This window comes from Ptychodera flava, chromosome 10 (genome assembly GCF_041260155.1).
Source record: "Ptychodera flava strain L36383 chromosome 10, AS_Pfla_20210202, whole genome shotgun sequence".
NCBI lineage: Eukaryota > Metazoa > Hemichordata > Enteropneusta > Ptychoderidae > Ptychodera > Ptychodera flava.
Window position 1 is genome coordinate 20632688 of NC_091937.1, and position 27838 is coordinate 20660525.

The window sequence follows — 27838 nt, forward strand, 5'->3', positions numbered from 1 at the left end:
CTATACGCCTCTTGGGAATTCACACATAGCATGTCTGAGCTCACACAAAGCCCATCACTGGAGAAAACTTCACAGATATTCCTTGCATAAAACAAAATCAGCAGTTGCACATTTCAGGAGCTGCACTTTGCAACAGGCACTGGCAATGATATGCGCTAAATTCATTCAACACCAGCTGTTGATATCTAGAAGGCGCTGCACGGCCATACTGCTGAAACCGCACGTAATCCACTCATACTCATGAATTCCAAGTGTGCGGTCGGAAGGACCAGCTTTGGGGGCTTGGAATCAATAAGCCTCGGTCAAATAATCTTATTTATCTAATAGGAAGTTGTTTTTAATAAACTCATTAATTATGAATACAGGATGATCATCGAATGCTGGGCTATTGATTAGCGGTGAGAAACGCGCAGTTGCAGAAACGGTGCTATTGTACCCAGGGATTATCTCCCTTGATGTGCTGATACAGATTTCAACGGTGTCCTTCATCAGCTGAGATACATTACCGGGGAAAACGGAGGGAGGATAAACAGACCAGATGTGAACTTGACATCTGTTGGTAGAGAGACATAAACTTGTCAATCACTGTCAACCTTGAAAATGATGAAATATTTGAGAATTTTATGCATGTATCAAAAAGGTCAATTGAATTAGACATATACTGGTATTTTGTGTTGACCTTCACCGGTACTTTGTAAAATGACACACAAATAAATGATGGAAAAGTGCTGGAATAAACAAATACTGGTATGGTATGTCTTGCTATTAATGGCATTCAATTTAAGGGTATGAATCTCTCTGATGTACTGCCTGTTTATACATTCACTGAGAGTTGGTGACCATAGATCTAAATTATTTATATATTTAAACTCTAATGACATATGCAACACTTGTCATATGGTAAATCATGTACCTTGAGGCCCTCCAAGTTCATAGCTTGTATTTCCTGCATGTACAACAAGTACAGTACAGAAAGTCTGATTTGTTGATTTTATATTTCATCAGACACATCAACTAATCAGCTGTTTCCTTACAATTTGATAGATACAATACATCAATGACAACTCTTGAACTGGTACACTTTCAGCAATACTCACTAATATGTGATGAATAAATCATTTTTATCTAGCGGAATGGAAAAATGAATAGAATTGGAAATTATGATTCAATTCATAAATATATCGATTAGTTTTGAGAATTGTTGTGCGGTCTTTGTCTTTAGATCAAATTTTCTAAAATAATTTCCAACAAGTGGAAGAGAAATATCCAGGTGTTCAATTGAAATATTACATAATGACTTGAGGTGTCCATGGACTTACATGTACATTTGCAGTCGTCATATATGAAACACATAATGGGTGGGATTGTGAAAGCTACTAGTAATGGAATTCCCAGACACAATGATACAATCAAACATATCAGCATCTTTTCAACATTTCTGTTGCACGGTGACAAACTTGAGAGGTCAATTACAGACATACGCTGAGCCTCATGCAGTGTACACACTTGAAACTAAGAAGTTCTACAATGTACGGACTTCTGAGTAAGAAACCAAAGGAGAAATACTGAATGGTGTTATTGGATGTGACAAGACACGTCTTCATCATAAGCAAGACTGAAGATTAGTGGACACTGAGAAATTTTGTTTGAATTGCTATCAACCTAGGGAGTCAATCCATACAATCACTTTTATTTAGAGCCCCCTAAGAAAATCCCTTTTAGTTTGCAACCAGAGGTGTGTCCAATAATCTTCACTTGTCTTGCATCATGGTATTAATTTGGTAATGACGAGTAAGTTAATTACCACAACATTTTCACTTGTTGCTGATGCCTTCTACTTATACCATAATATACTGCAGCATTTTATTAAAAGGGCCAGCAGCCATAACGGCTTTTTTTTGGAAATAGGTCATTTGCAAATCAATTTATGATGTAATAGTAATTGCATATGCCACTCCTTTTGTTTCATAATTACATTCATATTAAATTATTGTAACACCGCGTCATCAATTTCTCATCAAAATACTTCACCAGATACCAGATATCTGTATAGTTGAACTGTCCCATGAAATGTCATGCACATACTTTTCAAAAAAACTGTATAACATAATTTACGATGGTGAACCCAAACTCACAGCTTTGCAGCCAGACTTGTTTTGTTTGCCAGTAATCTTCTCAGATAGCAGTCAGCATACTGACTTTTCTTCTGTTGTATTTTCTTTTCACATATTTTTAGAAAATAAAAAAATGGAAGACTACTTCATCTTGTTTTAATTTCCAATGGTGTTGGAGAATAAGATGTTTTTATACAGGTTGGGTTTGAGATCACAGGGCAAAAATTGTTTCCAAATCCCACAGCAGGCATTTTTTCGAGATCTCTGATTTTGAAGCCTACTTCAAGCCTAGTTCAAGTACTCGATGGCCAATTTTATCCTTTTGGATTTTACAAAGTGTTGTTTCGTGAAAAAGAAAAGAAATATTATTTATTAATCTGTAGAATAGCGATGACAAAACTATGTAGAGGATATAAATAAAAAGCTTGCAGAAGGTTTAGAATTCGATTATAGTCATTCGAAAAAGCTAACCAATTAAGCACGTTTTGATTTAACAAAATGCAAATTGCTAGATTTGTAATTGTTTGGCCACAATAGCAATCCAAACCCTAAAAGTTTAAGGTTGCCCAATCTACTTTCTTCTAATCAACTACAGCTCTCTCACAAAAGTGATACAAATGAATAAAAACTCAAAACCAAATATTGGCAAATCTGAGAAACTATTATGTGAAATTGAGTCGGTGGCATTAATAACCCGCCAATAAACTAATTGGCAACTACAATATTTGGTTTATATTACTCTTCATCCCAACCTGTATTGATGTGATGTTATTAAAGGCGGTATATATTTGCATTTGGAAAGACGATATGGCTTACAGAAAGAGGCTCATGACTTGCAATAGATTTAATTTTTCTGCATGGATAGTTCTAGCTTCATTAAAATGTGAAAAGCTTTTGTCACATCCCTTTGTGAAAGCTTTCCCTCCAAGTTATTAAAATCTGTGAGAGTGGCATGTAGCAGAGGAGAGTAAATTGGTTCTTGAGACGTCCCAATAATGGAGCTGACACGCCGGCGAGGATTTCTACGTCTTGAAGTGTGCAAGCAGATAGCCGTAATTGCCTGTTCAATCAGTTGTAATATCCTGCGAACACTCTCATGGCGAACAGAACGGCTCTATCAAATGAAATTTGGAAACACATGTCGATGGGGGAATGGCTGCCACAAATGAAATCTAAATAAAAAATTTTGGGATTGGGAACACATCACATGAATGAAATGTGGAAAAAATATTGATGTAAAGTTTACTGAATATTGGAACCCAAATGTAGTGAGCAGAATTTTCTAGACTTCAATTTTCACAATGTCCCATCAATTCTGAGCAAACGTAATGTCTGAGAGATATATTCTATTATCTGTATTTGGGACAGTGTGCGTTGGATTAGATGAAACTGCTTGATAGTGAAAGTCTTCCAGAGTGCTTCATCCCTTACTAGCTGACCTTCATGTATATTCTATGACCTGCCACCTTTGAAACTAATTAGCTTTTGACACACTTTCTGATGGAAGTGGTACGCTTTTTTGTCAAAATCCTCATGTTGTGGATGAAAGACTAGACGTAGGGATGTGGAAACTCATTGAAATTATTATGGCATATTGTGTAGAAGTGGAGAGTTCTCCATGGCAACCAACCTAGCTTGACTGCCTCATTGCTATGGTTTATGATCCAATGAAGAACAATGACTGAAATGACAAAATCAAGTTGTACCATCGATCATCACGGCTATTTACAACCTCTTCTGATTATCATCAGGCAAAAAGCCCATCACTGCATCTGAAAAACTGATTACTCATCACATCTATTGTAATTATCCAGGATCATTTTGCAAATAAATCATGTGACCACTTTCAACCAACCAGCATTAAGGAAGACGCAACTTCAAATATAAAATCAAATACTATTGTAGTACTCTCCTTGCCTCTCAATTTATTCTACTACACACTGCAAATCGTGACACTGCAACCTATATTGCTACATGTACTCTGTCATAATACAAAACAATAGTACTTTGTACACTGGAATAAAACATTGATGTCTAATATTTTATCATATATACCGTACTTGTACACAAGTGTACTGGACAAGATAAAGGCGAGTTTTGCAGCAAATTTATCATAACAAGTTACTGGGGTTCCCTATGTGTATCAATGCAATCAAGTTACAGGATAAATGTTCAAAAGGTTTCCAAATCATTTCCCAATGTTCTGACACCTTAGCAAATTGCTGGTGGAAAATATGAAACTTGTCTGGAAGTTATCTCAGAAATATGCTTGTATGAAAGACCCGCAGTACAGTATCATTTCGAAACCTGCATTACCAGCAATGATGACCTACATGTAACTTTATGTTATAAACATTTAAAAAGTCCCTTTTGTGTATATTGATCAGTAAAAATTCCAAATTTCAATTCCATATAAACAGACTACACCTACATGTAATACAGGCTATATACCTATTATATACAGATTATTATAGACCACACCTACTACAGACTACACCTATTAAAGGCTACATGGACAGGTACATCTCTTACAGACTAGACTTACAATGCTCTGTGAAGGACACACACCTTAAAGAAGAGGAATTTAATTCAAATCTTTGCCAAATAAAACCAAATTATGCAGCAGAATTAAGTCTCACCAAATGCATGTACCATGCTACAAAGGAATTACTTAATCGCCACATACACTGCCACTTTGTTCAGGTGTGGTTGATTCTCTACACAGACTCATTAATATGTCAATATTTAAGACTTGAAATACACTCACATTTATGAAAGCGTTAGCAATATGTTTTGAGCACAGTATCTTTTCATGTCACTTCAACCTGTTCACCAAGAACAAAGTAATAGAACACACAGTCTTTGATTATGCAAATTTTCTTTGCTGCAATATCAATTTACTCTGCATTAATACCAGCACTCAATATCAGAACTGACCCATGTCAAATATTTATATTATGGCTTACACTATTTAATTAAAAATTCCCACAAATAATTGATGATGAAATTCTGATGACCTAGTGGTTCAACAGGTAAATAAGACCCTCTAACTACATGGTTATCTTCACCTGAGACCACTGCTTTTTCAAACTTGAAGAGTATACTTTTATTAATATATGATTTAATCAGAGCTCTAGCTGTTAACCCAAAATATAGATCTTCCTCTCTCTCTCTCTCTCTCTCTCTCTTCTCTCTCTCTCTCTCTCTCTCTCTCTCTCTCTCTCTCTCTCTCTGGTGAAATACAAGCATGCAGTGGCCTTACAGTAGAATTCTTGAGGTAATAGGACAAAGAATGTGGTAGGATATTCTGATATAAAAGAGCATCATTGTTCATGAAGAAAGAGATAGTATGGCCATCAGTGTCCTGAGTGTGATTTAGAACAAAAGCAGGGGATTACTTTCAGTCTCAAATCCTCCCAGACTATCCATTAAATCTTAATCCATCCTCATATAATATAGTACAATGCGCCCCCACAAAACACAAACTGCAGTGGAGAATAGTGTAAAAATTTCAAACATTTTTTTTGTTTTACTGTGGGATGGCTTTTCCATGGACTTGTACCTGGCAACAAGTATAATCAGGGGACCACACTTTGTCTTTTAATAGTCTTTTTTGTTTCTTTGTTTTCCCTTACGTATTATGTTGAAGGTTAAGAGACCACACACTTAAAGATGTTTACTTTTGTCAAGAGGGTTACAATTTGTTGACAGACACGGAACAGTTACATGTCTGGGCATCCATTTATGACTTGCTCAGCTAGTCCATAAGGCATTACAATTCAGCAACAACCTTCTTGTTTCTTGAGGATATTTTCATTGGCAAGGACCGATATTTTGAGCAGATCTGAGCATGTGCAGCTGGGTTGTGGGCACGTCACAATGACAACTTCATTCCTGCTCCTCTTGCAATGTAACAACAGAAACCCGAAGGCTATTACAGAAATTAACTCTGAAAACCGGGCAAGACATTTCAAGTCTTTCCGGCACTATTCCTGGTCTCAAGACTGTAAATCCATGCCTCATCACACTGCCGCAGTCAATAAGATTAGAGCTAAACGTCTCGGAAAGGATATTCTCTCCCTTAAATCTTCCTTCCAAAGAATGGCATTATAGAGTATCCTTTCATACGTACATTCCTCCTAACCATATTTCAACTTCTCTGTCTCCTGAATGTCTGCACAGGAGCTTATCACAGACTGAAGAAGCTGTGTGTAACAGCCAACACACAGAGTGAAATACCTATATGTAACGGCTAACACACTTTTCAAGCTATCCAAGGCTTGGAAGAGAGCCCTAAGTCTTGACAAAGTCAGCTTACTTGATTTCCGTAATTACTTTCATTAGTTTCAACACTTATTTCACTCTATTCATCACCAAAATACACGATTAACCCTTTTAGTGTGTTATTTTTTTTTTCAACCAAAATTTTAGTGCTTTATCAATTTTTCTGTATATTTTTTTTGATAATTTATGTATTTTTTTTATAATTTTAGACCACAGTGACATTGTATTTTATTGGCTTAAGTTTTTGATCAAAGTCTGAAGAAAAATTGTCTGGCTCTTCAAAAAAGTCTATCTGGTTTACATTTTATGAAGGCATCAAAAATTGACTTTGGCATTCAAAGGGTAAAAGACAAAAAGCCTTGTAGTCTGGTTTGATTCCTCCTGTTCATTTACATTGGATTTTTATTGTCTGAAAATGGTTCTCGAAGAAAATTTGTCATCAGTGTAAACTGATAACATTCACCTTGAAGCCGAAGAGAAAATTATGTTATTGTTACTGTGCATCGATTATCAACATGTATCTTCATGTAAAATTTTTATATTATGAAAAGTCTGTGGTATAAACAGAGCACTATGAGTGAAATAAAAATATTCAAACACTTTTCCTTTGGTGATACACATATTCTAAGCAAGATGTTGTGCCTCGACTCATTTCTTTGTAATTTTACAGTGATAAAATATTTATGGCTGCCATTGAAAATTCAAGTTTCACTGTAACTGCTTACTCAGCACTAGTCTAGCACCTCTTCTCAGTTACGGTGTATGCTATGATCCCACTAAAACCTACAAGTTTCAGTGGAAGAGTAGCGTACACTGTAGCCAAGGAGAGGCCCTAGACTAGCTCAGTACTGAATATTGTAGATGTCAATGCCATATTTGGAATCCGCTGAGTACATACCGAGACATTGAATTCTGAATGAGCATTTTAACTCACCGTTTTGTTGATACATTACTATTGATTTTTCTTTACGACAAAAGAAATGAGTTCAAAGCCATTAAACACAAAATCAACAGCCTCAGTAGTTCTAGATCAATGCTGTGTTCACACTTTCCTGGCAGCAGTAATTGCCCCATCATATGCAACCCACCTTGTACGTTGAAAAATCAATACCAAAGCCACAATCCCACAATGGGCGTATCCCTATTCACACTCAGTTGCAATAAGATAAAGATTCATGTACTGAAGACTCAAGATGTAAACAGAAATCAGACGCCGTGAGAAAACAACAATTTTCCTCTTTGTATATATTTCAACCACTCAAAATATGGCTTGTAAAACTATTAATAATAAGTACACTTATACAGGTAACACCAAACTTTAAACCATGCAATGTTTATACCTTCTCTAAACAAAATAAGAAAACAACCACGCTGGGTAACCTGCTCAGCTCTAATTTCCAATAAACAGTTCCACATTCACCATTATTAACAATAGGTTTGGGACACACCATGGTGGTGAAAGGGTTACATGCTCATGTTTGCCTCTGGTTTCACTTTCAGCCCATACTGATTGACGCACTTCCACGCAATAACAGATATTAGAAAATCTGAGGTATTAGAAAATCTGCTTAGATGAAATAAACTGGTCTCCCATGCATTGAAGTTCTGTACAATTTCAGCTGAGGATATTGTTCCATTCAGATATACAGTATTGCAGAAAAAGTCAAGTTGTCCACGAGAAGTCATGGTTGCATTGACATATCACAGACTCTTTTGAAAACAACCTTTCATTGTTCAACAGTTCTCATCTGTTCTCTGGAGTATTTCAAGGTATTTCTAGATCCAAATCTTTGATTTGAATACGAGTAATCATGGCTGGCATATACATGTACTGTATCGCACTTCAAGCTAGCAGCGACGCTCAGCCTCTGTACATACATGTACATGAATACTTGGCAAAGTTTTTATCCTACCATTTGTAATGCAGAGCATAATGGATGCATGAGTACTAGTACATGTAGGTACCACTACGGAACAAGGATTTCATGTTTGTAGGACGCTGCTGCATTTGTGTAAAAATCTGATCAAATGTTGCGAAATACAGTATGGGGAGTCAGCAACTGAAAGTATTATTTTCATGGTCAATACAATGTATTAAGAATGGATATGTTGGCTCAACGTCAGTTTTTGCAAAGAAACCAACCATTGTCATATAGTCTAAGCTCAAACAGGTGGGGAGGTTGAATAGATGCGATACGTAATACAGTTGAATGACATTTGTAACATTTTATCGCATAGCATATTTTGGTCTAAACAAAACCAAAGTTTGTTACAATGGCCGGACTGTTATGATCGGCAATACATCAAAGGAATGCAAAGTTGCACAGGGTCTTTTGTACAAAGATAATAGCATGTCCTGTACCCAAAAGGGATTAACAAAGTCCTTTGAAAAGAAGGTCTACGCTTGGAGTACAACAGTGGCATGAAGATTGATGACGCAAAGTCAATGTTCTTTCTGCCGGGGTGTACACAGTGTACATGGCGGATTTATAGTTGATGACAGTTCATTGTTTATTGCCAGTGACACAGAGACGGCTGCTGTCAAAGGTGGCATACTGTGGCACAGCCTGCCTTGAACTGCCTCCGCCTCAAATACCACGGAGTCTATTACCATGACAGTTGATGCTCTTTTGTCTAAACACAGTGAGAGCTCCCACGACATTTGTGCGTGTGAGCCATTGCATGTCAAACTGTCTGTTTACACACAATGTACTGATCTATCAACTCAGTGATGTCCTCGGGACATCGTCACTGTTTATCTGTTCTTGAAAAGAGAGAAATTTGTCGATGGTTTCGTGGCATTTCACCGATTTTGTTTTGCACTGGTAAATCTGAAACCATACTGGTACGCAGCTGGTATTTCCTGGTTGTCGCCCTTGACTTGAAGGATGGCTTTTCAAAGTTTCTTTGTACCCTATGGGCAAAAACTCAAGTTTTAGAAAATTCAAAATTCAAGAAAGTTTTTGAGGCTCTCGGTAATTCAGTTGATAAAAAAATTATCTTCACAGTAACTGTGTGAAAATAATAATTTTTTTCACAAATAAAAAAGTGTCACAAATATAATTAGCTTGTCCATTACTATCAGTGATGATATCATGTATTTGGTCCACATCTTCTACCAGATCAAAATTTATTGCGACTGGATCCACCATACAGAAAATCACTAAGTTGACTTGTACAATTGCTCAATTGATAGCATTTACTTGTTCAATTAATTTCTATCCCCAGGACACTTCAATTACACTGACATCGGTGTGTTGGGGGCAGCGGTTATTAAAATTTATATATCGCCAGTGGAACGAACATGTGTGGCTATTTATAGATTACATGAAATATACATGTCAACACTGACTACTGGAGTTGTATTTGCAGGAAGAGAGTATTTTATCGGTGGAGAGACAAGTAGGATGAGATAACAGTGACATCTCACTGTGTTCCATCACATGGTTAGATTGCATGCTATGCATGATCGTCATTTCTCGTCTCACTGAAGCAGAAGCCTGATTAATGCTGACTGCAACTCATACACACCAGGTGGCAACAGGTACTTCCTAGTGTTTTTTCTCCGTTTTAAGGTAGAACGCACCTCGGGGACAGACATTTGGACTCTCAAACTTTTACAATTCTGTTCTGATATACCACATGTGGGGGGTTCATTTTAAAGCTCTTGGTGTAAGAAAACTTTTCACTGGCTTAGTTTTTCGAAATTCGAAAATTGTTATTATTCTCCATAGAGTTAACACAGGGATGGCGGCCATTTTGAATGTATCTTGGGTAAATCTTGGGTAATTTGTTTCTCTAGTACTAAAATTTGCACGGTGACCCCCTATTTTTATTCTTGATTTGGAAAGAGAATGATTGAAAGATTCCTTGTGAAAGTTAGAGCAAAAGTTTAAGTCTATCACTTTCGAGGTGCATACTACCTTAATTTAATTTCTGTGCAAGTAATTATGAAAACAGTTAAGTCACCCTATGTGATGCCCCTTCTTGGCTTGCCTTACAGCTGTAATCAAATCATAGCCACAAAATGAAACACCTTATTGTTGGTGAAAAGCAAATGTACATCTAAAACCTGACTAGCAGGAACATGGCCAACTTTCATGAGCCAGAAATTCAAATTTAAATCATTTGAATAATGCAGGTAAAAATTTGTTTTTTTCATTATTGCATGGATGAACCCATCTTCAGATCGATTCAAAGTGTTCAACTTGCTCGAGCAATAATATAATGACTAAAATCATGTGACAAATCTCTTGGTTGGGCAAAAATTCATTCTGAAACTAGAAAAGTAAAACAAAATATGGTTTCAATGAAACTTAAGAGAGTACAATATATTATGGTAACAGTCAGAAGAAACTCAGAAAAATCAACAGAACAAACATGCTATATATTACAAAATATGAGCAACTTTCAGATTCATACAATTATCTTCTTTGTGGGATGGACGGAGATTTTTTATCCATTAAGTACGCCCATAAACATCAGATTATAACTGTTCCAAATACAGACAGCATACAGTACCTACATGTATCACTAAATGAAACTGAAAATGTCTCTCTCCTTTCCTGACTCTTGGTGATTTATATATTGTCAACAAAGTTGTCTGGGATATAGTTATCTTATTGTCTGGTCAGCATCAGCACTGTTTGGTGACCAGCTGCCACAACATGACGCAAAGCATGAATTTAAAATCCTAAAATAAGTCAATTATGGAAAGTGAGAGAGAGAATTGCGAGCATTTACGTAACACGGTAGACAGCCTTGTTGCATTCATTTGTAGGTTGTTTTTATCTCAATTCGCCATGGCTGCAGGCTACAACGTCACTACATATTAAATTTTTGTAGCGAGATCACCATTCACCATGGCTGTAAAAAAGCACTCGTTGAGTCTTACATCACGACGACAATTGTTACAATGCACACACGTCTGAAAAGGTGGAAAAAATTATTTCCTTTTCATTAGAGTTTCACATCTCATCTGTGATTGCAAGTAGCTGGAAAAAAAAATATTCCAAACCCCATCATTTCCGTAGCACTTCACCACGGAATTTTTTGCCGAGGCTCTTTTCAGCAAATTGCATGGCTACATAAGTGGTTCGTCTCGCGTCGGTAGAAATCACAGCGCTGAGGGAACACATTTCTCTGGTCTTTGATAGTGTTTTTTCAACGCACCTTTCCACACTAATGGCCGTAGCTCTCTCGGCTTACACAGTGAGAACACTATTGACGCCTTTTGTCAGTAATACCTCCTGACATCGCAAATGGTATGAATTTGAGATATTTTTCAGCAATCGAATCTCTTCGAACCCGAGGGAATATCATTCAAATGGACTATCCATTGAGCTGATGTAATTACAGCATTTGTCAAACGAGAAGAAATCTCATCACACACTCTTGAAGTGTGAAGCAGCATTACCAGACTCATATTTCCTATTATACCTCAGGCTATTGATAGAAATATGTAAAATATTTTGTTGTGTTCACACTGGTTGTATTAAACACAGCACATGCTGGAACACACTCTCACTTCATTGATACTGCCTATTAAGTCATTTAAATCAGAGTAGTTACTTCTCAAGTCTATATTTAAATTTTCACACGCAATCAGTATAAATAATCTACACTTTCCTCCATCTCAATTCAAATTTAGTAATATGGAATTTCCAAACCATTACATAATCAGATAAAATCCAATTTTCATAACTTCAATTTCTCTGCAACAGATGTCAAATGTTAAGATGAAAAAAGACAACTGAAAAAGATTTGAAAACTATCACTTTTTCTTTTGATCGTTAACAGCCAGTCATGACACACTGGGACATGAACCTGGCTGAATCTGGCTAGGTTTCTTTAATTACCAGAATACACCAGAAGTATGAGTCTAGTAGACGGTTGTGTTTTCATGGCAATTGAATAATTTTCAAAGAGAATTTGGCTAGGTTTCTTTAATTACCAGAATACACCAGAAGTATGAGTCTAGTAGACGGTTGTGTTTTCATGGCAATTGAATAATTTTTAAACAATATATGCTGGTTGCTATGAAACAAAGATGCAGGTATCTTTTCCTGCATGCAACATTGATAACATGGCATGGACAAACCAGCTATACCTGTATTATTTTCATGATTTATTGCAGTTTACTTTTATTAGAAGAGGATTATCTTTTCCCTTATGGCTTAAATTATACAATGATCCTAATTATAAGTTTTAATACAACCAACAGATACTGAATAAATGCACTGATGAAATGTGGCTGGCCTTCGGTAATAATGAAATGCATACTAACAATCATATCCATTAATTATTCACAGTATTACATCATAGCATATCACATGCCATTATTAGGTCATATCATATCATATCACATTATATCATTTCACATCATGTCATTATCATGTCATATCATACCATATCACATGCCATTATCAGGTCATATCATATCATATCATATCACATTATATCTATCACATCATGCCATTATCATGTCATATCATGTATCACATGTCATCAGGTCGCATCATATCACATCACATATCATTATCAGCTCAGGTCATAGCATATCACATCATGTCATCATCAGATCATATCATATCATATCACATCATGTTATTGTCACCTCATACCATATCATATTACTTATTTGAAACCAAATCTTTACGGAACTTTACCATGATTGCAAGCAATTCAATGTTTCCTATCCTACTGAAATTCATAAATTCATCATCCAAAGATTGTAAATTAATAGTGCACAGTATGTCAAAGTCAAAATTTTTTTGATGCTACATATACAGATAGACTAAATAATATGACATAGAATATAGGTGCAAAACTATTTGTAAATTAAATTGAGTTGGCAATTCAATTTGTCAATGAATAATTTCAATTACCATATTTGGTTTGTAATTATAACTCAAATCAAATTAGGCAAAACACTGATAACGGTTCAGACTTGGGTGTGTCTCTGATTTTTCCAACAATATAGCAGACACAAAGGTGAATATTTTGTCATGAGATTAACAGCAAAGCTATTAATTCCCCCCTAAAATCATAACTTGTAACTGTGTGAGTCTCATTCTAGTGCAAAAATTACAAAACAAGATAATAATTCACATCATGCACTATCGTTTTTTGTGATACCCACCTTCCTAACATATCTACGACAGTTCACTTAGGTGGACATTTTGTATTCAGCCCAATGTTGATATTTCATTAGTATAATTTTATTAGTCGGCATTGAGCAGTGGGCGGGCATGGTTGCGGACACACAAAGGTGAAAATTACATTTGGAGTTATCTGTCATTATTCAACTTGAAACTCTAACATCATTATGGTTTCTATGACAACCCGTGTGTCTAACTGTATTGGAATTTTCAGGAGTAAGTCTTCGCCAAAGGGCTGAAGTGACAGCTATGCCAATAGGGTGCATTTCTCGTTGATGGCTTGTGTGAAATCTGTCCATAGCCTAAAGGCATGACATTTAAAGCTATCAACGGTCACAACACACTGCATATCCGCAGCTTTCATGTCTGCTAAACCTCTAGTACGCCCCAGCACAGCCACAGATTTCATAATCTGAAAGAAATTTACGTTATTTGGATCAACGCTTGTTGACATCACGCTTATTTCAACAAACCATAATAAGTGGTGTCTATACAGTTGATTTACGGCTGTTTAGACGCATTACATGAGAGAATTCGTGGATGATTTCTTCTGGCTTGGCCAGCATGTACAGTCTGGCTTTACAAGTGTTATGTTAGATCCTTACATTACACAGCACTTCAGTACAAGCACTTACAAGTATTTTTTGAAAATGATCTGTTCCGACTGATCGGTGAAATTCTATTACTGCCACAACAATGACTTGACCATTGCTTATGCACGAAGCATGCATGACGTTGAGAGACCGAGTAAGTAATGTCATTTACCCTTTTTTTTACATCGATAGACCTGTACAATGAAATCATCACAAAAATTACAGATGAAAATTGGTTTATGAAAACTGTCAATTGAAAAAAACCTGACACAGCTGCATGATCGGAGGAGAAATCAGCTCGGTTTACAGTTACCTTAGTTGACCTGCCCTACATTTCACTTAACTAGTTATTTTGAAGGTATAGTATGGTTTTTAAGGATTTAGTGAATAAATAACACACATCAAAATATGAAATTGTTACATAATGCTTCAGTGGATGAGAAATGAATGGGTAACAGTTCATAATCGTATTCTCCATCTATTTTTAAAACAGCTGTAATTAAATCAGAAACACTGCCTATTTCTGATGGTTTGTTTCTGACCACTTGTACCAGCAATCAATATTTAATTTGAGTAATATAAACAGAAACTGGCACCACAATATTGATAAGAGTGACTTATATAAACAGAAACAGGGCAATTTAAAAGTTGATACATGTAATATAGGTGTGGTACATGCTAGCCAAAATAGATATGACTTCATTTTGCCTGTGCTTTTGATCACTCAGAGTAAAAGTCAATCACACTACTACAATCTTGTCAGTCTGTGTGTTTCATTGGTGTACTTTTCAGGGTCCAAATTATCGGCATTTCTGGAATGACCAATGGACAGAAATTATGAACAGTGTATCTGACAGCACTGCAGCATATCCAACGCTTGAAACATCGCATCTTTACCAGTAGGCGGCAAAGAGTTAACATCTGTAATCAGCTGTTTCCATCTCACCATACTTGCAGAAATGTCTTCCTGTTGTAATTTTTCAAAGATTTATGGAGACAGCTCACAGCAGATGTTTCCTGATCTTTCAGCTCTGTATGTGGTGCCAGTGTTATGTAATAATAGACCAAGCCATAAGATGTCCTCTCTCAAATTGTACAAACACCCAACTTAATAAAACAAATATTTAAAAGTATAAAAATAAACCACGATGCTTATGTCATTTGGCAAATACTAGGCTCTTAAAAGGTCTTTGGTGAATGTTGCAAATAGAAATGGATATTAACAAAAGAGGCTTGAACAATTTCAATTTGCGCTGAACTCTTGTAGGTAAAGTGGTATGAATTCTGCAAAAATTGCAGATTGCCTACCTGTGCAAAGGTGGTGTTTTATGTAATTCCTGAGAGCAGTTAAATTTCTTCAGTATTACAGAAACGTTCTGAAATACTTCAGGAGACAACCGAGTGACTGCATCAAAACCATCCACATGAATAAACCACGAACTTTGAGTTGCAGGATTGTAAAATCAGTGATATAAACTCAAGACAACAACAGATAAATAGATAAAGTCTCAGACAGATAAGTAGACTGACTGTGTAAATAGAAACAAATTCATGGGAAAACTTCTTACCGGGGTACCTGGTGGGCCAGAGGGACTGTGGTACAACACACCATGGTCAATGACATTGCCCAACTCTGAATGATATCATAGTAATCAAGCAAAGCTATACTGGCAAATCAAGTCATCACAAACTGTATGTTCTTTTATCCATGAGATTGTTCCAGGTTATATTCTATTTTTAAATATGATATCAAAAAAGCTCAACCACACCTAGGCGCAAGATGATTAATTCAGATCAGCGTGACTATCATATCCCAGTATTCAATAACCTTCATTGAAATAATCTGCCATGCAAATATTTACAAACCACTATGCCTTAACACAGTGGCATAGTCCCACTGTGATGGTGCTTTGCATGGCTACACTATGCATTTTGCATTTTGCAACACCGACTTTAATGATTTGTACCCAAGCTTAAAACAGTCTTCAAACCCTCACTCAACAATATTAACAACCCCACCCTACATTAGCCAATGATCTGAAAACCTGTCAACAGCTGTGCATAAACATGTTAACTTTCACCCACTGCACCCCTTTCCTTATTGAAAACCTATAAGTATAAGCCATTTTGATGTGAAATATAGACAATACCCGCGTATACAGTAGCTCTTGGATTCGCTATACTGCTAGTCATGAGTTGGTTCTCTATGTCAAATGGGAAATACTTATCATGCGAACATAGCCTTGACAACTTCATCAAACGTAACACAAATACATACTACCATGTAATACATATGAATGAACCACCGTATTTGAATACTGACCATAATTACCCACGGCTAAATTCGTGTGTAGACATAATTTGGTTTACATATTATTTAAATCAGTCTTAAAAAATATTTTTTAGAGAATGAATAACATTATTTAAGCATTAACTATTCATGGCAATTCCATCCATTATTGTTTGCAAAAAAGAATTTAATTCTAACATATTTGATACTGTAACGGAAGATTCTTTGTGGTGAAGAGTGTTGCTACACATGTATACTGACAGATGTTCCGATATACTTTATTCTACGGGTTTGAATTCACAGACTGTTTAGAACTCAAGATGGTGCTTTATTAGTTGAGTTTGTCATAACAACATTCCACGGTGAAATGGAATGCTGGGAAAATTTATCAGTTCACCAAATTTATGATCCAGAATACCTTGTCCTCAAAATGTCACGATGCACTCACTCCAGTTTACAAGGGATACACGAGTATTTCTGCAAACCTACTTTGTAAATAAATTTACCATAACATTTAGGTTTCTTCACAACTGTCCCTCCCCTGCAGAGAGATTTAGAATGGCTGTCTAGCGAAAATATGTGAAATTTTGTAAATCACTATATAATTTACATGTCGATGTGAATCTAACATTTTTTGGTCCAAAGTTTCATAAAGGCTATTCTCTATGTATCTTGAAATTGATGCTTCCAATTTACAATCGTTTGAAGAAAGACATTTCAAATGTAATTTTTTCTCTAGTTTTGACAACATATAAAACTGCCAAATATTAACAATACCTGGTATTGAAAAAACACCGCACTCTCAAGCAGCAATATTGATATGCATCACCTGTAACTTCTATCTGCTTCTGTGAATGAAAGTACTGTGTTCATAAAGTGCACATCAACATAAACTGAAGTCTTCTGTTTACACATATTGTTAGGGCTAGACACTCTCTAATCTTTCAACAAAACCATGGACAATGCAAGGCCTATGACAAAGCTTTACTTCAAGTCGCACATTTGTCCATTTTTCACCATCATTGTTTGCAAAATATTATATATGAAATGACATCTTGGCAAGCCACTAAAATGAAAATTTCTTCACTGGTATTTGAATGAAATTCATATGTATACTGCCTTGATATTGACAATCACCTATTTTTGTGTCTTTGAAAGTTTGATAAATCCAAATGCAATAGATAATACTGACACAGTGTCCTTTGTTTACTTATAGACAGAATGTGCCTTAGGAACAGATATTCGGACTCAAACTCTTATAAAAACATATTTTTGGTCTACCACTAGTGGGTGCTCATGAAGTAAATTGTTTTCACCAGCTTACAATTGTGAAAATCAAAAATTTCATTTTTCTCCTGACAGTTTACACTGGGATGGCGGCCATTTTGAATTTCAAATGTCAAAGGTACACCTTAGATAAATTGTTTCTCCAGTACCAAAATTTGCAAGGTGACCCTTGATATTCATGCTTGATTTTGAGAGAAAATGATTAAAAGTTATCTTGAGGCAAGTTTGAGCAAAAGTTCGAGTCTTATAGTTTTCAGGCCTGTACTACCTTAAGCAGATTAGATTCTGATGTATAGCACCAAAAATGACACAATTGGATCTAGCAAGCTCTAATTACACCGTGAATACGCCTTTTATAAAATTTGCATGTGTGGAAAGAAGCTTCTCAAGGGACAGTGGATATTTAATCACACCCATGACAAGAACATAACAGACTGTGTTGAGGGAAGGGAGGGTTCTCCGGGGGTTCTCCCCTATTTCAGCAAATTCACACTAACTACAGTGTATGAACCACAATCATGATACGAAAACCATCAACATGTATGAGAATTGTACTGAAATTTTCTTTTGAACTGTTTATGTTCCAAAGCCTGGAAGCGCTTTCAACTTAAAACAACCTACTTCAATAATTTTATGTGTTTGGGGAAAACAAATTACAATTTTTTGGGTCAGATTTTGTCACTTTAAAACTTTCCTTTCAAAAGGGTTGGGGCAGGTGGTCTTAGGTCAATGCGATACATTTCATTCATGTTCCACACACCAAATGGCATTGTGTACAATCCCCTGACCAACTGTCACTTCAAGTCAAGAACTGAATTATTCTCAGTAGTCACTATTCACTTTCAAGTGCTATACACTGATTCACAGTATACCAGTAAGTTTATTGCCTATATCTATTATTCTTTGAGTTTCAACTTAATCCAGATCATCCCTGGAGCTGCCTCTTATTCTAAGAAGCTAATCTCCTTTCCAGTGTTCTCCCCAGGAATTTTTTAGAAGAGGGCGAAGACGTGGTGCGAAGCACCACAAGCGACCGCGCAAGCGGTCGCGGGGGGAGGTCAGGAGGGGGGTGTCCCCTCTCCTGCCGTTGGAGCTTTTGAAAAACAGAGATTAAAATGGTGTTATTTGGTGGCACTTGGGTAGTATTTTTTCAGATTTTTTTCGTATAAAAAATTCAAAGGAAAGGAGATCTGAGACAGTGTTTCATAACTTTTACTACAGTTCACTGATTTCAATTGTGAAGATTACATTTTTTGAAAACGAAAACATAGCGAGAGACATATATTTATTCATCGATGTCAAAATGATCACGGTGACCATAAAACTCAGGCTTGGGGAGCATTTTTTCAGATTTTTTTCGTATAAAAAACACAAAGGAAAAGAGATCTGAAACAGTGTTCCATAACTTTTATTACAGTTCACGGATTTCAATGAAGATTACATTTTTTGAAAACGAAAACATAGCGAGTCTAGAGACATACATTTATTCATCGATGTCAAAATTATCACCATAACACTCACGTGTTCTCATCCTGATACACGTCCGACCGAGCCTAAAATTAGGTTGTTTTGCTTTGGGAAGGAATACACAAACGAAATTCTAACCTCCTATAAAAACTTCAGTGTACTCTGCTGTCCTTGGTTACCCTCCAGCTCCTTGCCATGTTTACTCAGCTAAGTCGGTTACCTAATGCACGGTCCCTATAGGGCCGTGGCTAACGTAACGTTACGGACTGAGCCATGCAAATATGGCTGCCTTCGATGAGTTGCACATGGGCTTATGATCTCGGATGACATCACAAACTCGCGAGATTTGCAAGATCGATGAGAATTACGTTTGCAGTCTGCAGGATCGACGCTCACGCTCGCATTTTGCTTGTAAATCACTGTCAACTTTTTTTCCCGTACATTTTATTGTTTTATTTTTCAAAAAAAATAAATCTTTTTCATTTCTGGCAAGGGGGCGCTCGGAATTTACAAGAGGGCGCCACGCCCCTGTTACCTTATTCAGGGAGAACACTGCCTTTCATTCTTGGTTGAAGGAAAAGATATTCAAATTTCCCTTTGTTTTATTGCTTTATTTAACTTTAAAAGCTAAAGTCAGATCTTCTTGGTCCAGGGCTTGTCTGTAAAGCTATATAAACCTGTATGCAGACAATTGCAAGTGTAAGAATAAAACCAGCACTACAAGGCCATTCATTGTTACTCCCACCATAAACCACATCTGCTTTGTGATTCTGAGACTATTGTGTTGAGTTTAAGTGACTTTGAGTCTGAAAAATATCCCTATGGCAGAGACAGCTTGCCAAGAACTATGGTATACAAGTTACTGAGTACAATATGGGCCATGAATGAGTTCAACGGCACTGAAACTGGGAAAGAATATTTTGCTGAATAGCTTGGCCTTGGTAGACAATGAACAGAAGGAAAGTTTGTGGAAACCGCGGGCATGGCATTGTCTTGGAAAACGTAGATTTTTCACTCCCAGGTGACTGACATGACTATGCACGACACAAAACTCTGTTATCCCCCAAAATAAATGTAATCTCCAGTTACAAAATTGTATGATCTCCTCAGTTATTAAATAATCCCTCAAGTAGGCAGGTGAGATAAACAGTGTACGGTGTACGTTAGCCGGGATAGATTTGTCATTTTCCAACATTAAATCACACTACTTAGCATTCATCAGGCGTAATCCCGTTAGCCGAGAGTCACAGCCAATCACGGCGTTTCCCAATGACAAACAGCTGGCAATCTCATTTTTTATATATAAACTACTCCGGATAGAATAATCCATTACCTGGGTGAATTTATCACTTTTAGTAGATTGCATAGTGACAAATTGCCCATGGATGATGCAGGTTTTATCAATTTTATGCGCCACTCTGGTTACGTTTGCCTTCACATGGACTTGAGGACAATTGATGAGAAAATGGGGGTTTACATTTTGCCTTGCTCTGTATTCATACAACTTTATAACTTGATATACTTGTGATAAAATCATTTCATGCCTACAGCAACCTTGATATCAAACCCATATTTATGTGGAGTATATAGAATTATTTATTGATGGAAAAGAATTTTTTTTGGTCAATACATGGCAATATTTCCAACATAAAGAACATCAACAACAAAATCGCTCTTTCATGTAATTCAGCTATGTGTAAATATGAAAAATAAATATTTTTAGTGTAGAAAAACTCTATTGTATTCAATTTGGTATAGGAGCTCTGTTTTAGCCAAGTGACTAGGATCAGACATTACAGAGCATCTTACAGTAGTTTAGGATTTAAATTTCTCTTCCATTATAGCAGTGCGCTTTTTGTAAAGACAACAATAGCAGCTATAGTAAGAATAATCATCATCATTATAATCATAATTATCATATTTATCATCATCATCGTCGTCTATCAATACATTTTCACTGTGGTCTATAATAATAATAGTGACGATGATCATTTTGTTGATATGAATGATTATCATTATTACTATACCAGTAATAATAATAATAATAATAATTATAATAAACATAATCATTATCATTATATCATCATCATCATCAACAAATATATTTTCACTGTGGTCAATCATAATAAAATTGACGATGATCATTTCGTTACTAGATGTATAATTATCATTATTTTTGTTGTTTGTTATTGAATCTAACCAAGAAATCAGGGAACAGAAAACTTGAATACACAATATGTTACCATGGCAGCATCAAGCCTGGTACTCAAATTACTATCTCCAGTCCTGACTCATCTTCATCACAAGACGAAGACATTGTTGACTGTTGACTCCACAAGACATGATAGCCATAACAAGCCAAAGACACCATTCAAAGGATTTAAGTTACCTCCTTAATTTGGAGGTCAACAGGAACATGTACACCGCGATGGTTGTAAAAAGCCATATGGATTCCAAATTGAAGTGAATGACGACGCTACTGTCACTGATGACAGCAACTGCTGAAAATGTTACGACCACCTGATCTTCTGGGCCGCTCATCAAAATCACAAAGACAAGGGCTCCATCGAGTTAGGGCTGTGGTTACCATAGAAACCACCAGAAGCTCTTCATTATCAGCAATCTTATTAAAAATAGCAGACTTATTCATCTGGTTGCTATGGTAGAATAGAGCAAATATGATAACTGAATTTGTTCGTCGTAACTTATTCAATAATTAATAGTTGAAATTCAAATCAAACCAATCAATGCTTTTTCCATCATATTCAATTTTCCTCATTCATCAATAAATTAATGAATTCATCCTTTTTTATGTGGCTATCATCAACATGAACTTAAATCTGAGAAAAAAATTGAAGGTCATTAGAGAAGTGCATGTATAGGCCCTGTGTTTCATTGAAATTTATGTAAACACAATACATACTGCATTAAGTGAAGATTGTCCCTAAAAACAGACTTTTACTTTTCTTGGAATTTTCCCTGACAGAAAAATGGTATAATCATTCCCTCCTGTCTTCAAGTGTGCCAGCCTGACTTCCAGAACAGACTGACATTACCAAGATATATGAGAGTCAGTCCTGCACTGGTCTATTCAGAAATTGCGATGCTTTCATGCTATGGTTTTAATTATTGTTGGTGAACCCCGACAAGAGCTTTAATGAATCAACTCTGCTGAAATCAGTAACATATGTTTTATGTCAAACACTTGTATTACATATTATAACACCTATCTAAAACCATGAAAAAAACTACCGCTGTCAATACATTGCACTTACTTACCAACAGAAACTGCATGGAATTATCAACATAATTTTCTTACAAGTTACAGGTCTTTGGTGAGGTACTCCTCCCCTGTGGATATTATTATGGTTTGGCCCTGTTTTACAATTTTCAAACTCTGGTATGTCAGCATGTATCAATTGCCCTAATTTCATTTTATTTCACATGTACGGAAGAACTACGGTATGTTCAATCATTCATTGAACGATACTTGCACACTATAGATCAATACAACTAAATCAGGTAAACCAAAGGATTAGGGATGGACCATTAGCTCTACGAGGGGGTGATTAAAAACAAATAAAATTCAAATCAAAAGATTAGGGGAAAAAAATCTTCAGATTAGTTTGCAAAATAAAAATAAGAATGCAAAAAAATAGTAAATCTGACAGTTTACGTCAAATAAAAACAAATTTGCACACCATGACTCATTTGCCCCACCTCCCAAGATCTAATGGTATGTCCCTTAGCTTAGCACAATCAATGCGTGATGTGAGCTTCTGTTTGAGCGCCAAGGTCAATTTTTTGTCCATTTATAAAATTAACCCCAGCAATTTTTTTTCAAATTTTTGTGAAACATTTTAATAAAAAACTGTAGCCAATGATATGTCATGACCAACTGGTCCAAAATTATCCAAAAAATTACTGAAAAATTCATAAAAATTCGCAAAATGTTGCACTAAAATTTTGGTGGGAAAAATTACAGCACTCGAAGGGTTTAATAATGGGTGGTTGCTGTTTTCTACTGTTGCACCTCAAATGATACTGTAAGGTACATTATCTCGATAAACTTTGAACAGGTTTCTGTCACGCACGCAATCCTCACTAAGAATCCAGAAAAGTTCGGAAATTAATACTTTGTGGGTCATCGATACATCACAAAACATAGTGATATTATTGTGTTATCAAATTTCATTTCCTGTGACCAGAAATTCTTTTTCCCATGACATGGAAAATATTGTGGGCACTTGACAGCTGGCTTCTGGCCAACTTTGGATGAGGACGCAAAAACGCATTACTAACTTCTGTCGATTTTCATTTCGCAAACCAGTAACGTGCGAGGCAAATTCGCATGAAAATTTATCAAAGCTGTAACCCCAACAAGTGTAATTTTGACATCGCAGTGTGTGCTGGACATCACAATGCCCGCTTTTGAGTGAAATAGCAACTGGCTTTACGCTCTTTGTGACGTGCAAACAGCTCCGGTCGAACGAACTCGTGCGCTCTATTATTTGTAGGTGACCCTTTGTCTGTGTCTTGCCGTCTTTTGACCTTCCCAGCTGGGATGGCTGCACAGATCAGCAAAGCGATATCGAGTTGACAGTTGTGTACGTTCGGCAACCGAGCACGCTGGCTACCGTCTCCAATCGCTACGCTCCAGCAGCGAGTTGCACTGAGGCAATGACCTTCGTCGCTGCTGAGCTGAGCTCGGTAGATGTCCTAAATGACGCTGTGATTTCACCGGACAAATATTTTTTTTTACTCAAAGCTGAAACCTCTGCGAAAGTTTGCTCGGCGCGATCGTGTTTTCATGCTAAAATGAAAACCAAAACAGTCCGCTGTGAGCGTGACTGCAGATTTTAATCAACCGTTAACACTTTACGTAAGGTCTACCGATTGGACTTTGTTATCGGGTATATTTAACACCGACGGAAATATTTCACACTCAATAGATAATTAAAAGTGTGAATGAACTTACCGATTGCGAAAACGGAAACGAACTTAAGTTTATCCCTTCAGCCAGCAATTTATCTCTGATCATCATACGAAGTTGCAGTTTTGGGTATGAAATCCTGTCAGGCGCTGAACCTTCCCGGTCGCTGTTGTAACAATAATCATAGTTATTATCGAAAACATCGCCGTTACCCACTTTGTGGTCAGAGTCCGAGTCGGACAAATTTTCCGTTTGCTCCAAAGTAAAATACACATGCGTCCCCCCTTCTTCTCTGAGTCTGGAGACGGCTCTCAGAATATTTCTGCGGTGCGATGGGTTCTCAACGCCGATCGCATCTAGGTCGGGTTCGCCAACTTGTTTGCAGATTTCCAGATCGTCGTACCCGTTGTCGACGAATGCCTCCGCGTATTGCAGGAGGTCCATGGATCGAAGCCATTCCTCGACGATGTTGCCCGCCATTGCGAATTAATACTGTCCCCCAACGTGACTGACACCTTGAATTTTACCTCATATTCGAAGGAATTCCACGACTAAACATCACAGCAAACTTCCCACCTCAGCAAGATTTTTCGCAGGGACTAAAGTCGAATGATTTGACGCTTGCGCACTTGTATTCAATACGTGACGTCATTGTTTGGGATTCCCTGTCATTGGTTTGATCAACACACTCCACAGCTCGTGCCAATATTTGAAATTTTATCTAAGCCACATCCTGTGAACAATATCCAAATAGCATCAGTCTAGCCTCAATTCATCCAAAAAATTGGGATTTCATATTTGTGGAGACAGGAAACACCGAGGTTCGTGAACAATGAAGCATTAATCATAAAAAGTAAATCGGTCACGATGTTGCAGGCAGCGTCGCCCCGCCTACAATCCCGCCTACATTCAGTGCGCGACAAAAGAAGGCATAATTTTTTGTGTGCAATAGACGATTATAAGAGTCGCTGTGTGTCACTGTAGTAGATTCCAGCAGACCACAAACATTAATTTATGGTATGGCGATACGGGCGAAGGATAAAATTTACATTGCCCTAGGATGACAGCGCTGCTGTTGAAACGTTCGCGACAACGATGTTTCCACAGCATGTGGTTCGATACACGGCAGGGGGGAAAGAGGCTTGCAACTTGCAAGCGCCCTCGCCGTGTATCAAACCACACGCGACTGTGGATGCTGCCACAACATTTGAAAGAAAGTTTTTTACGTGTCTACAACAGATATCAGAAAGATACATCTACTGTCTATGATGCAACGACGTGCATCGAATTTCTTCTTCTTGTTTGCCAAAACCACAACCCTTTTACGATTAGCACTTCGTTTTTTTTTAAGGCCGCATTCAAAAAAAGTGGTGAGGGGGGGGGGGGCTGGAGGAATTCAGGCGGGGATTCGAAAATTTTTGGGATAGTCGAGGGGGGGACTTGAAAGTTTTGCTCTGCCTATAGGGGGGGACCTGAAAATATTTTGACTCCCAACATTTTTTTGTCGTCCAATGGTTCTAATGTCAGTAATAATTAAACAAAATCTAGAACTGTTTTGTCATATTTTATGTCTTTAATCTCGAAAAAGTCTAAAAATGTATGAATGCCATTAAATTTTCATAGAACAAGTTGGCCTTGTAATGGGTAGGAGCTACAACTGTTGATAATTTGTTCAATATTTCTATGCAATGTATCAAACACAGTTTCTTGGTGTCTTTCTACAGCATGCTGCTGAAAAACACAATATCAGTTGGTCAACAAAGCCCGTTTGTCTAAATATTGGTGATAATTGAATGATGCAAATGCACGGTACACGTAGGCTGTGTTGGCAAGATGAATACTGGATAGCTCAACATTCTGTAGGGAGTAGAACAAGAACACAATTGTATAAACTGAACAAAAATATTGTCAAAATGAAAAGTTAATACAACTACTGCCCTGCTACTACATACTGGCAGTGACAGTGATACATGTAGCTCTGACTCTGATGTAGTTTAAGAAGAGTTTCGGTCATAGGACACTCAATTGACAGTGAAACATACATCTTATACTTGTACACAAGATCCAGCCAGAGAGCAACACATAGAAGACTAGGGGACTAACAGTTACCATGAATTTTTGAATTCTGGCATATGAGAACAATCAAATATTAGAAAAAAAGATGGGGTCACCATACTTGATCTTATACAAATGTTGATGAAAAGCCAGTTTTTCTAAAATCACTTAAAATCAATATATAAAACCATTCATTTCAAGTTCATGCAGTGAATGAAATTTTCACATCTCATTGTACCAATAACACAAAAGTAAAACTCTGAACAGTAAAGACTGTAATTTAAATGGAAAAATGTGTGATTAAATGGAATGTTTTATTTGTTATCAAATTTGCCATTATTACACCCAAAATTTCTGAGATTAAAACATTAATTTCATGGAATATTTTAACCTTCCAGTATTGTCAATTTTGTAAAACATTTTATAAGTGGCATCTAAGTTGTATATGTCTTGTACTTTTGAAAAAAAAAAATTCGGTAGGTCACTGTGCTCATTTTTTCACAATTTGGTAAACGTAGCTAGGAATACACAATTTTCATACTCTCTCATGATTGTCATTTTGTGTGCTTTTCAGCTGGTGCCATTGAACTGGCCAGAGTTGGATAAACTCAAGTCGGCTTAGACTGAGAAATCCAAAAAGTTCACCGATGCATTTAAAATGAATCAATTTAAGAACTTGCCCTAGGTATATGGCTCTACAACCTGCTGATAAGAGGTAGTGTTGAACATTTGCGTGCAGAACGACACATTACATGTTTTTTTTAACTCTGCGTGCATTCCTAATAAATATGCGGCTATATGGTAATTTGGGGGGGGGACTTGAAAATTTTTGAGGGTATTGAGGGGGGGACTTGAAAATTTTTGAGGGTATTGAGGGGGGATCTGAAAAAAAATAAGATTTCATCGCGATTCCTCCAGCCCCCCCCCCCCTCACCATTTTTTTGAACGCGGCCTAATACATGCACGCGTTGGTGCTCTGTTTGTCCACGTGTATCTCTGCTATCGTTGTTTATCTTTAATGTTGTTACGTACTCGCTAAGTGGTCTCTCTTTGTTTTTCTTGGCCGGTATCATGGTTGTGTGGAACAAAGCGCTGGAAGTATCAGCGCTCCACTTGTGCGAGAAAATTTTACATTTCATGCACGAAAAAAAGTTATCAAAGACGGCGTGAAACTTGCACGTGTGGGACATGAAACTGGTAAATCCTGGTCAGTATTGTCATGGCCGGAGGTACAAGCGAGAGTACTTCCATGGTATAATATTATAAATCCCATCGAACATGGAAGAGCGCAGCATGAATGTGGAAGCGAGACCTCACTTCTACCTCCATGAACGCAGTTTTCATTCCCACTGCGAGTTAACTCACTTGTTCGTTTAGAAACCAAAATAAGGTCGGCTGAAACCAAAACTTGACAGCAGTTTCGAGTTCGGAAAAAAAAAAACATGAGACGCACGATGTTATATGGGCTCTAGGTTGCTACCGCATCTGCACGGTAACGCCATTTCTCAAATGTTTTTTGCGGTAATTTTACACGACTTCTTTTAGGATTCGCACTGGAGTAACCGTGGGCTGAGGGAAGTATGGGCGCTGAGACTTTCCTTCTCTGAGATGCGATAGAGGAGCGGCCGGCATAAATCTGGTTCGATGAACGGCGT

At 37.0% G+C, this 27838-nt stretch overlaps 1 protein-coding gene across 7 annotated transcripts in view; it reads right to left on the reverse strand.

The window, feature by feature from the left end:
• The window catches only part of LOC139142224 (SAM and SH3 domain-containing protein 1-like), a 133049-nt gene extending 108312 nt beyond the window's left edge, over positions 1-24737 (reverse strand). For 4 of the 7 annotated variants that reach the window (XM_070712097.1, XM_070712094.1, XM_070712090.1 and 1 more), the window contains exon 1: positions 24174-24737. In XM_070712097.1, the coding sequence (XP_070568198.1) occupies positions 24174-24608 (435 nt within the window). In that variant the 5' untranslated portion in view covers positions 24609-24737. The remainder of the gene's footprint in view (positions 1-24173) is intronic. The other 3 variants (XM_070712096.1, XM_070712095.1, XM_070712093.1) reach the window with 1 other exon arrangement.
• Between the last annotated feature and the right edge of the window lie 3101 nt (positions 24738-27838).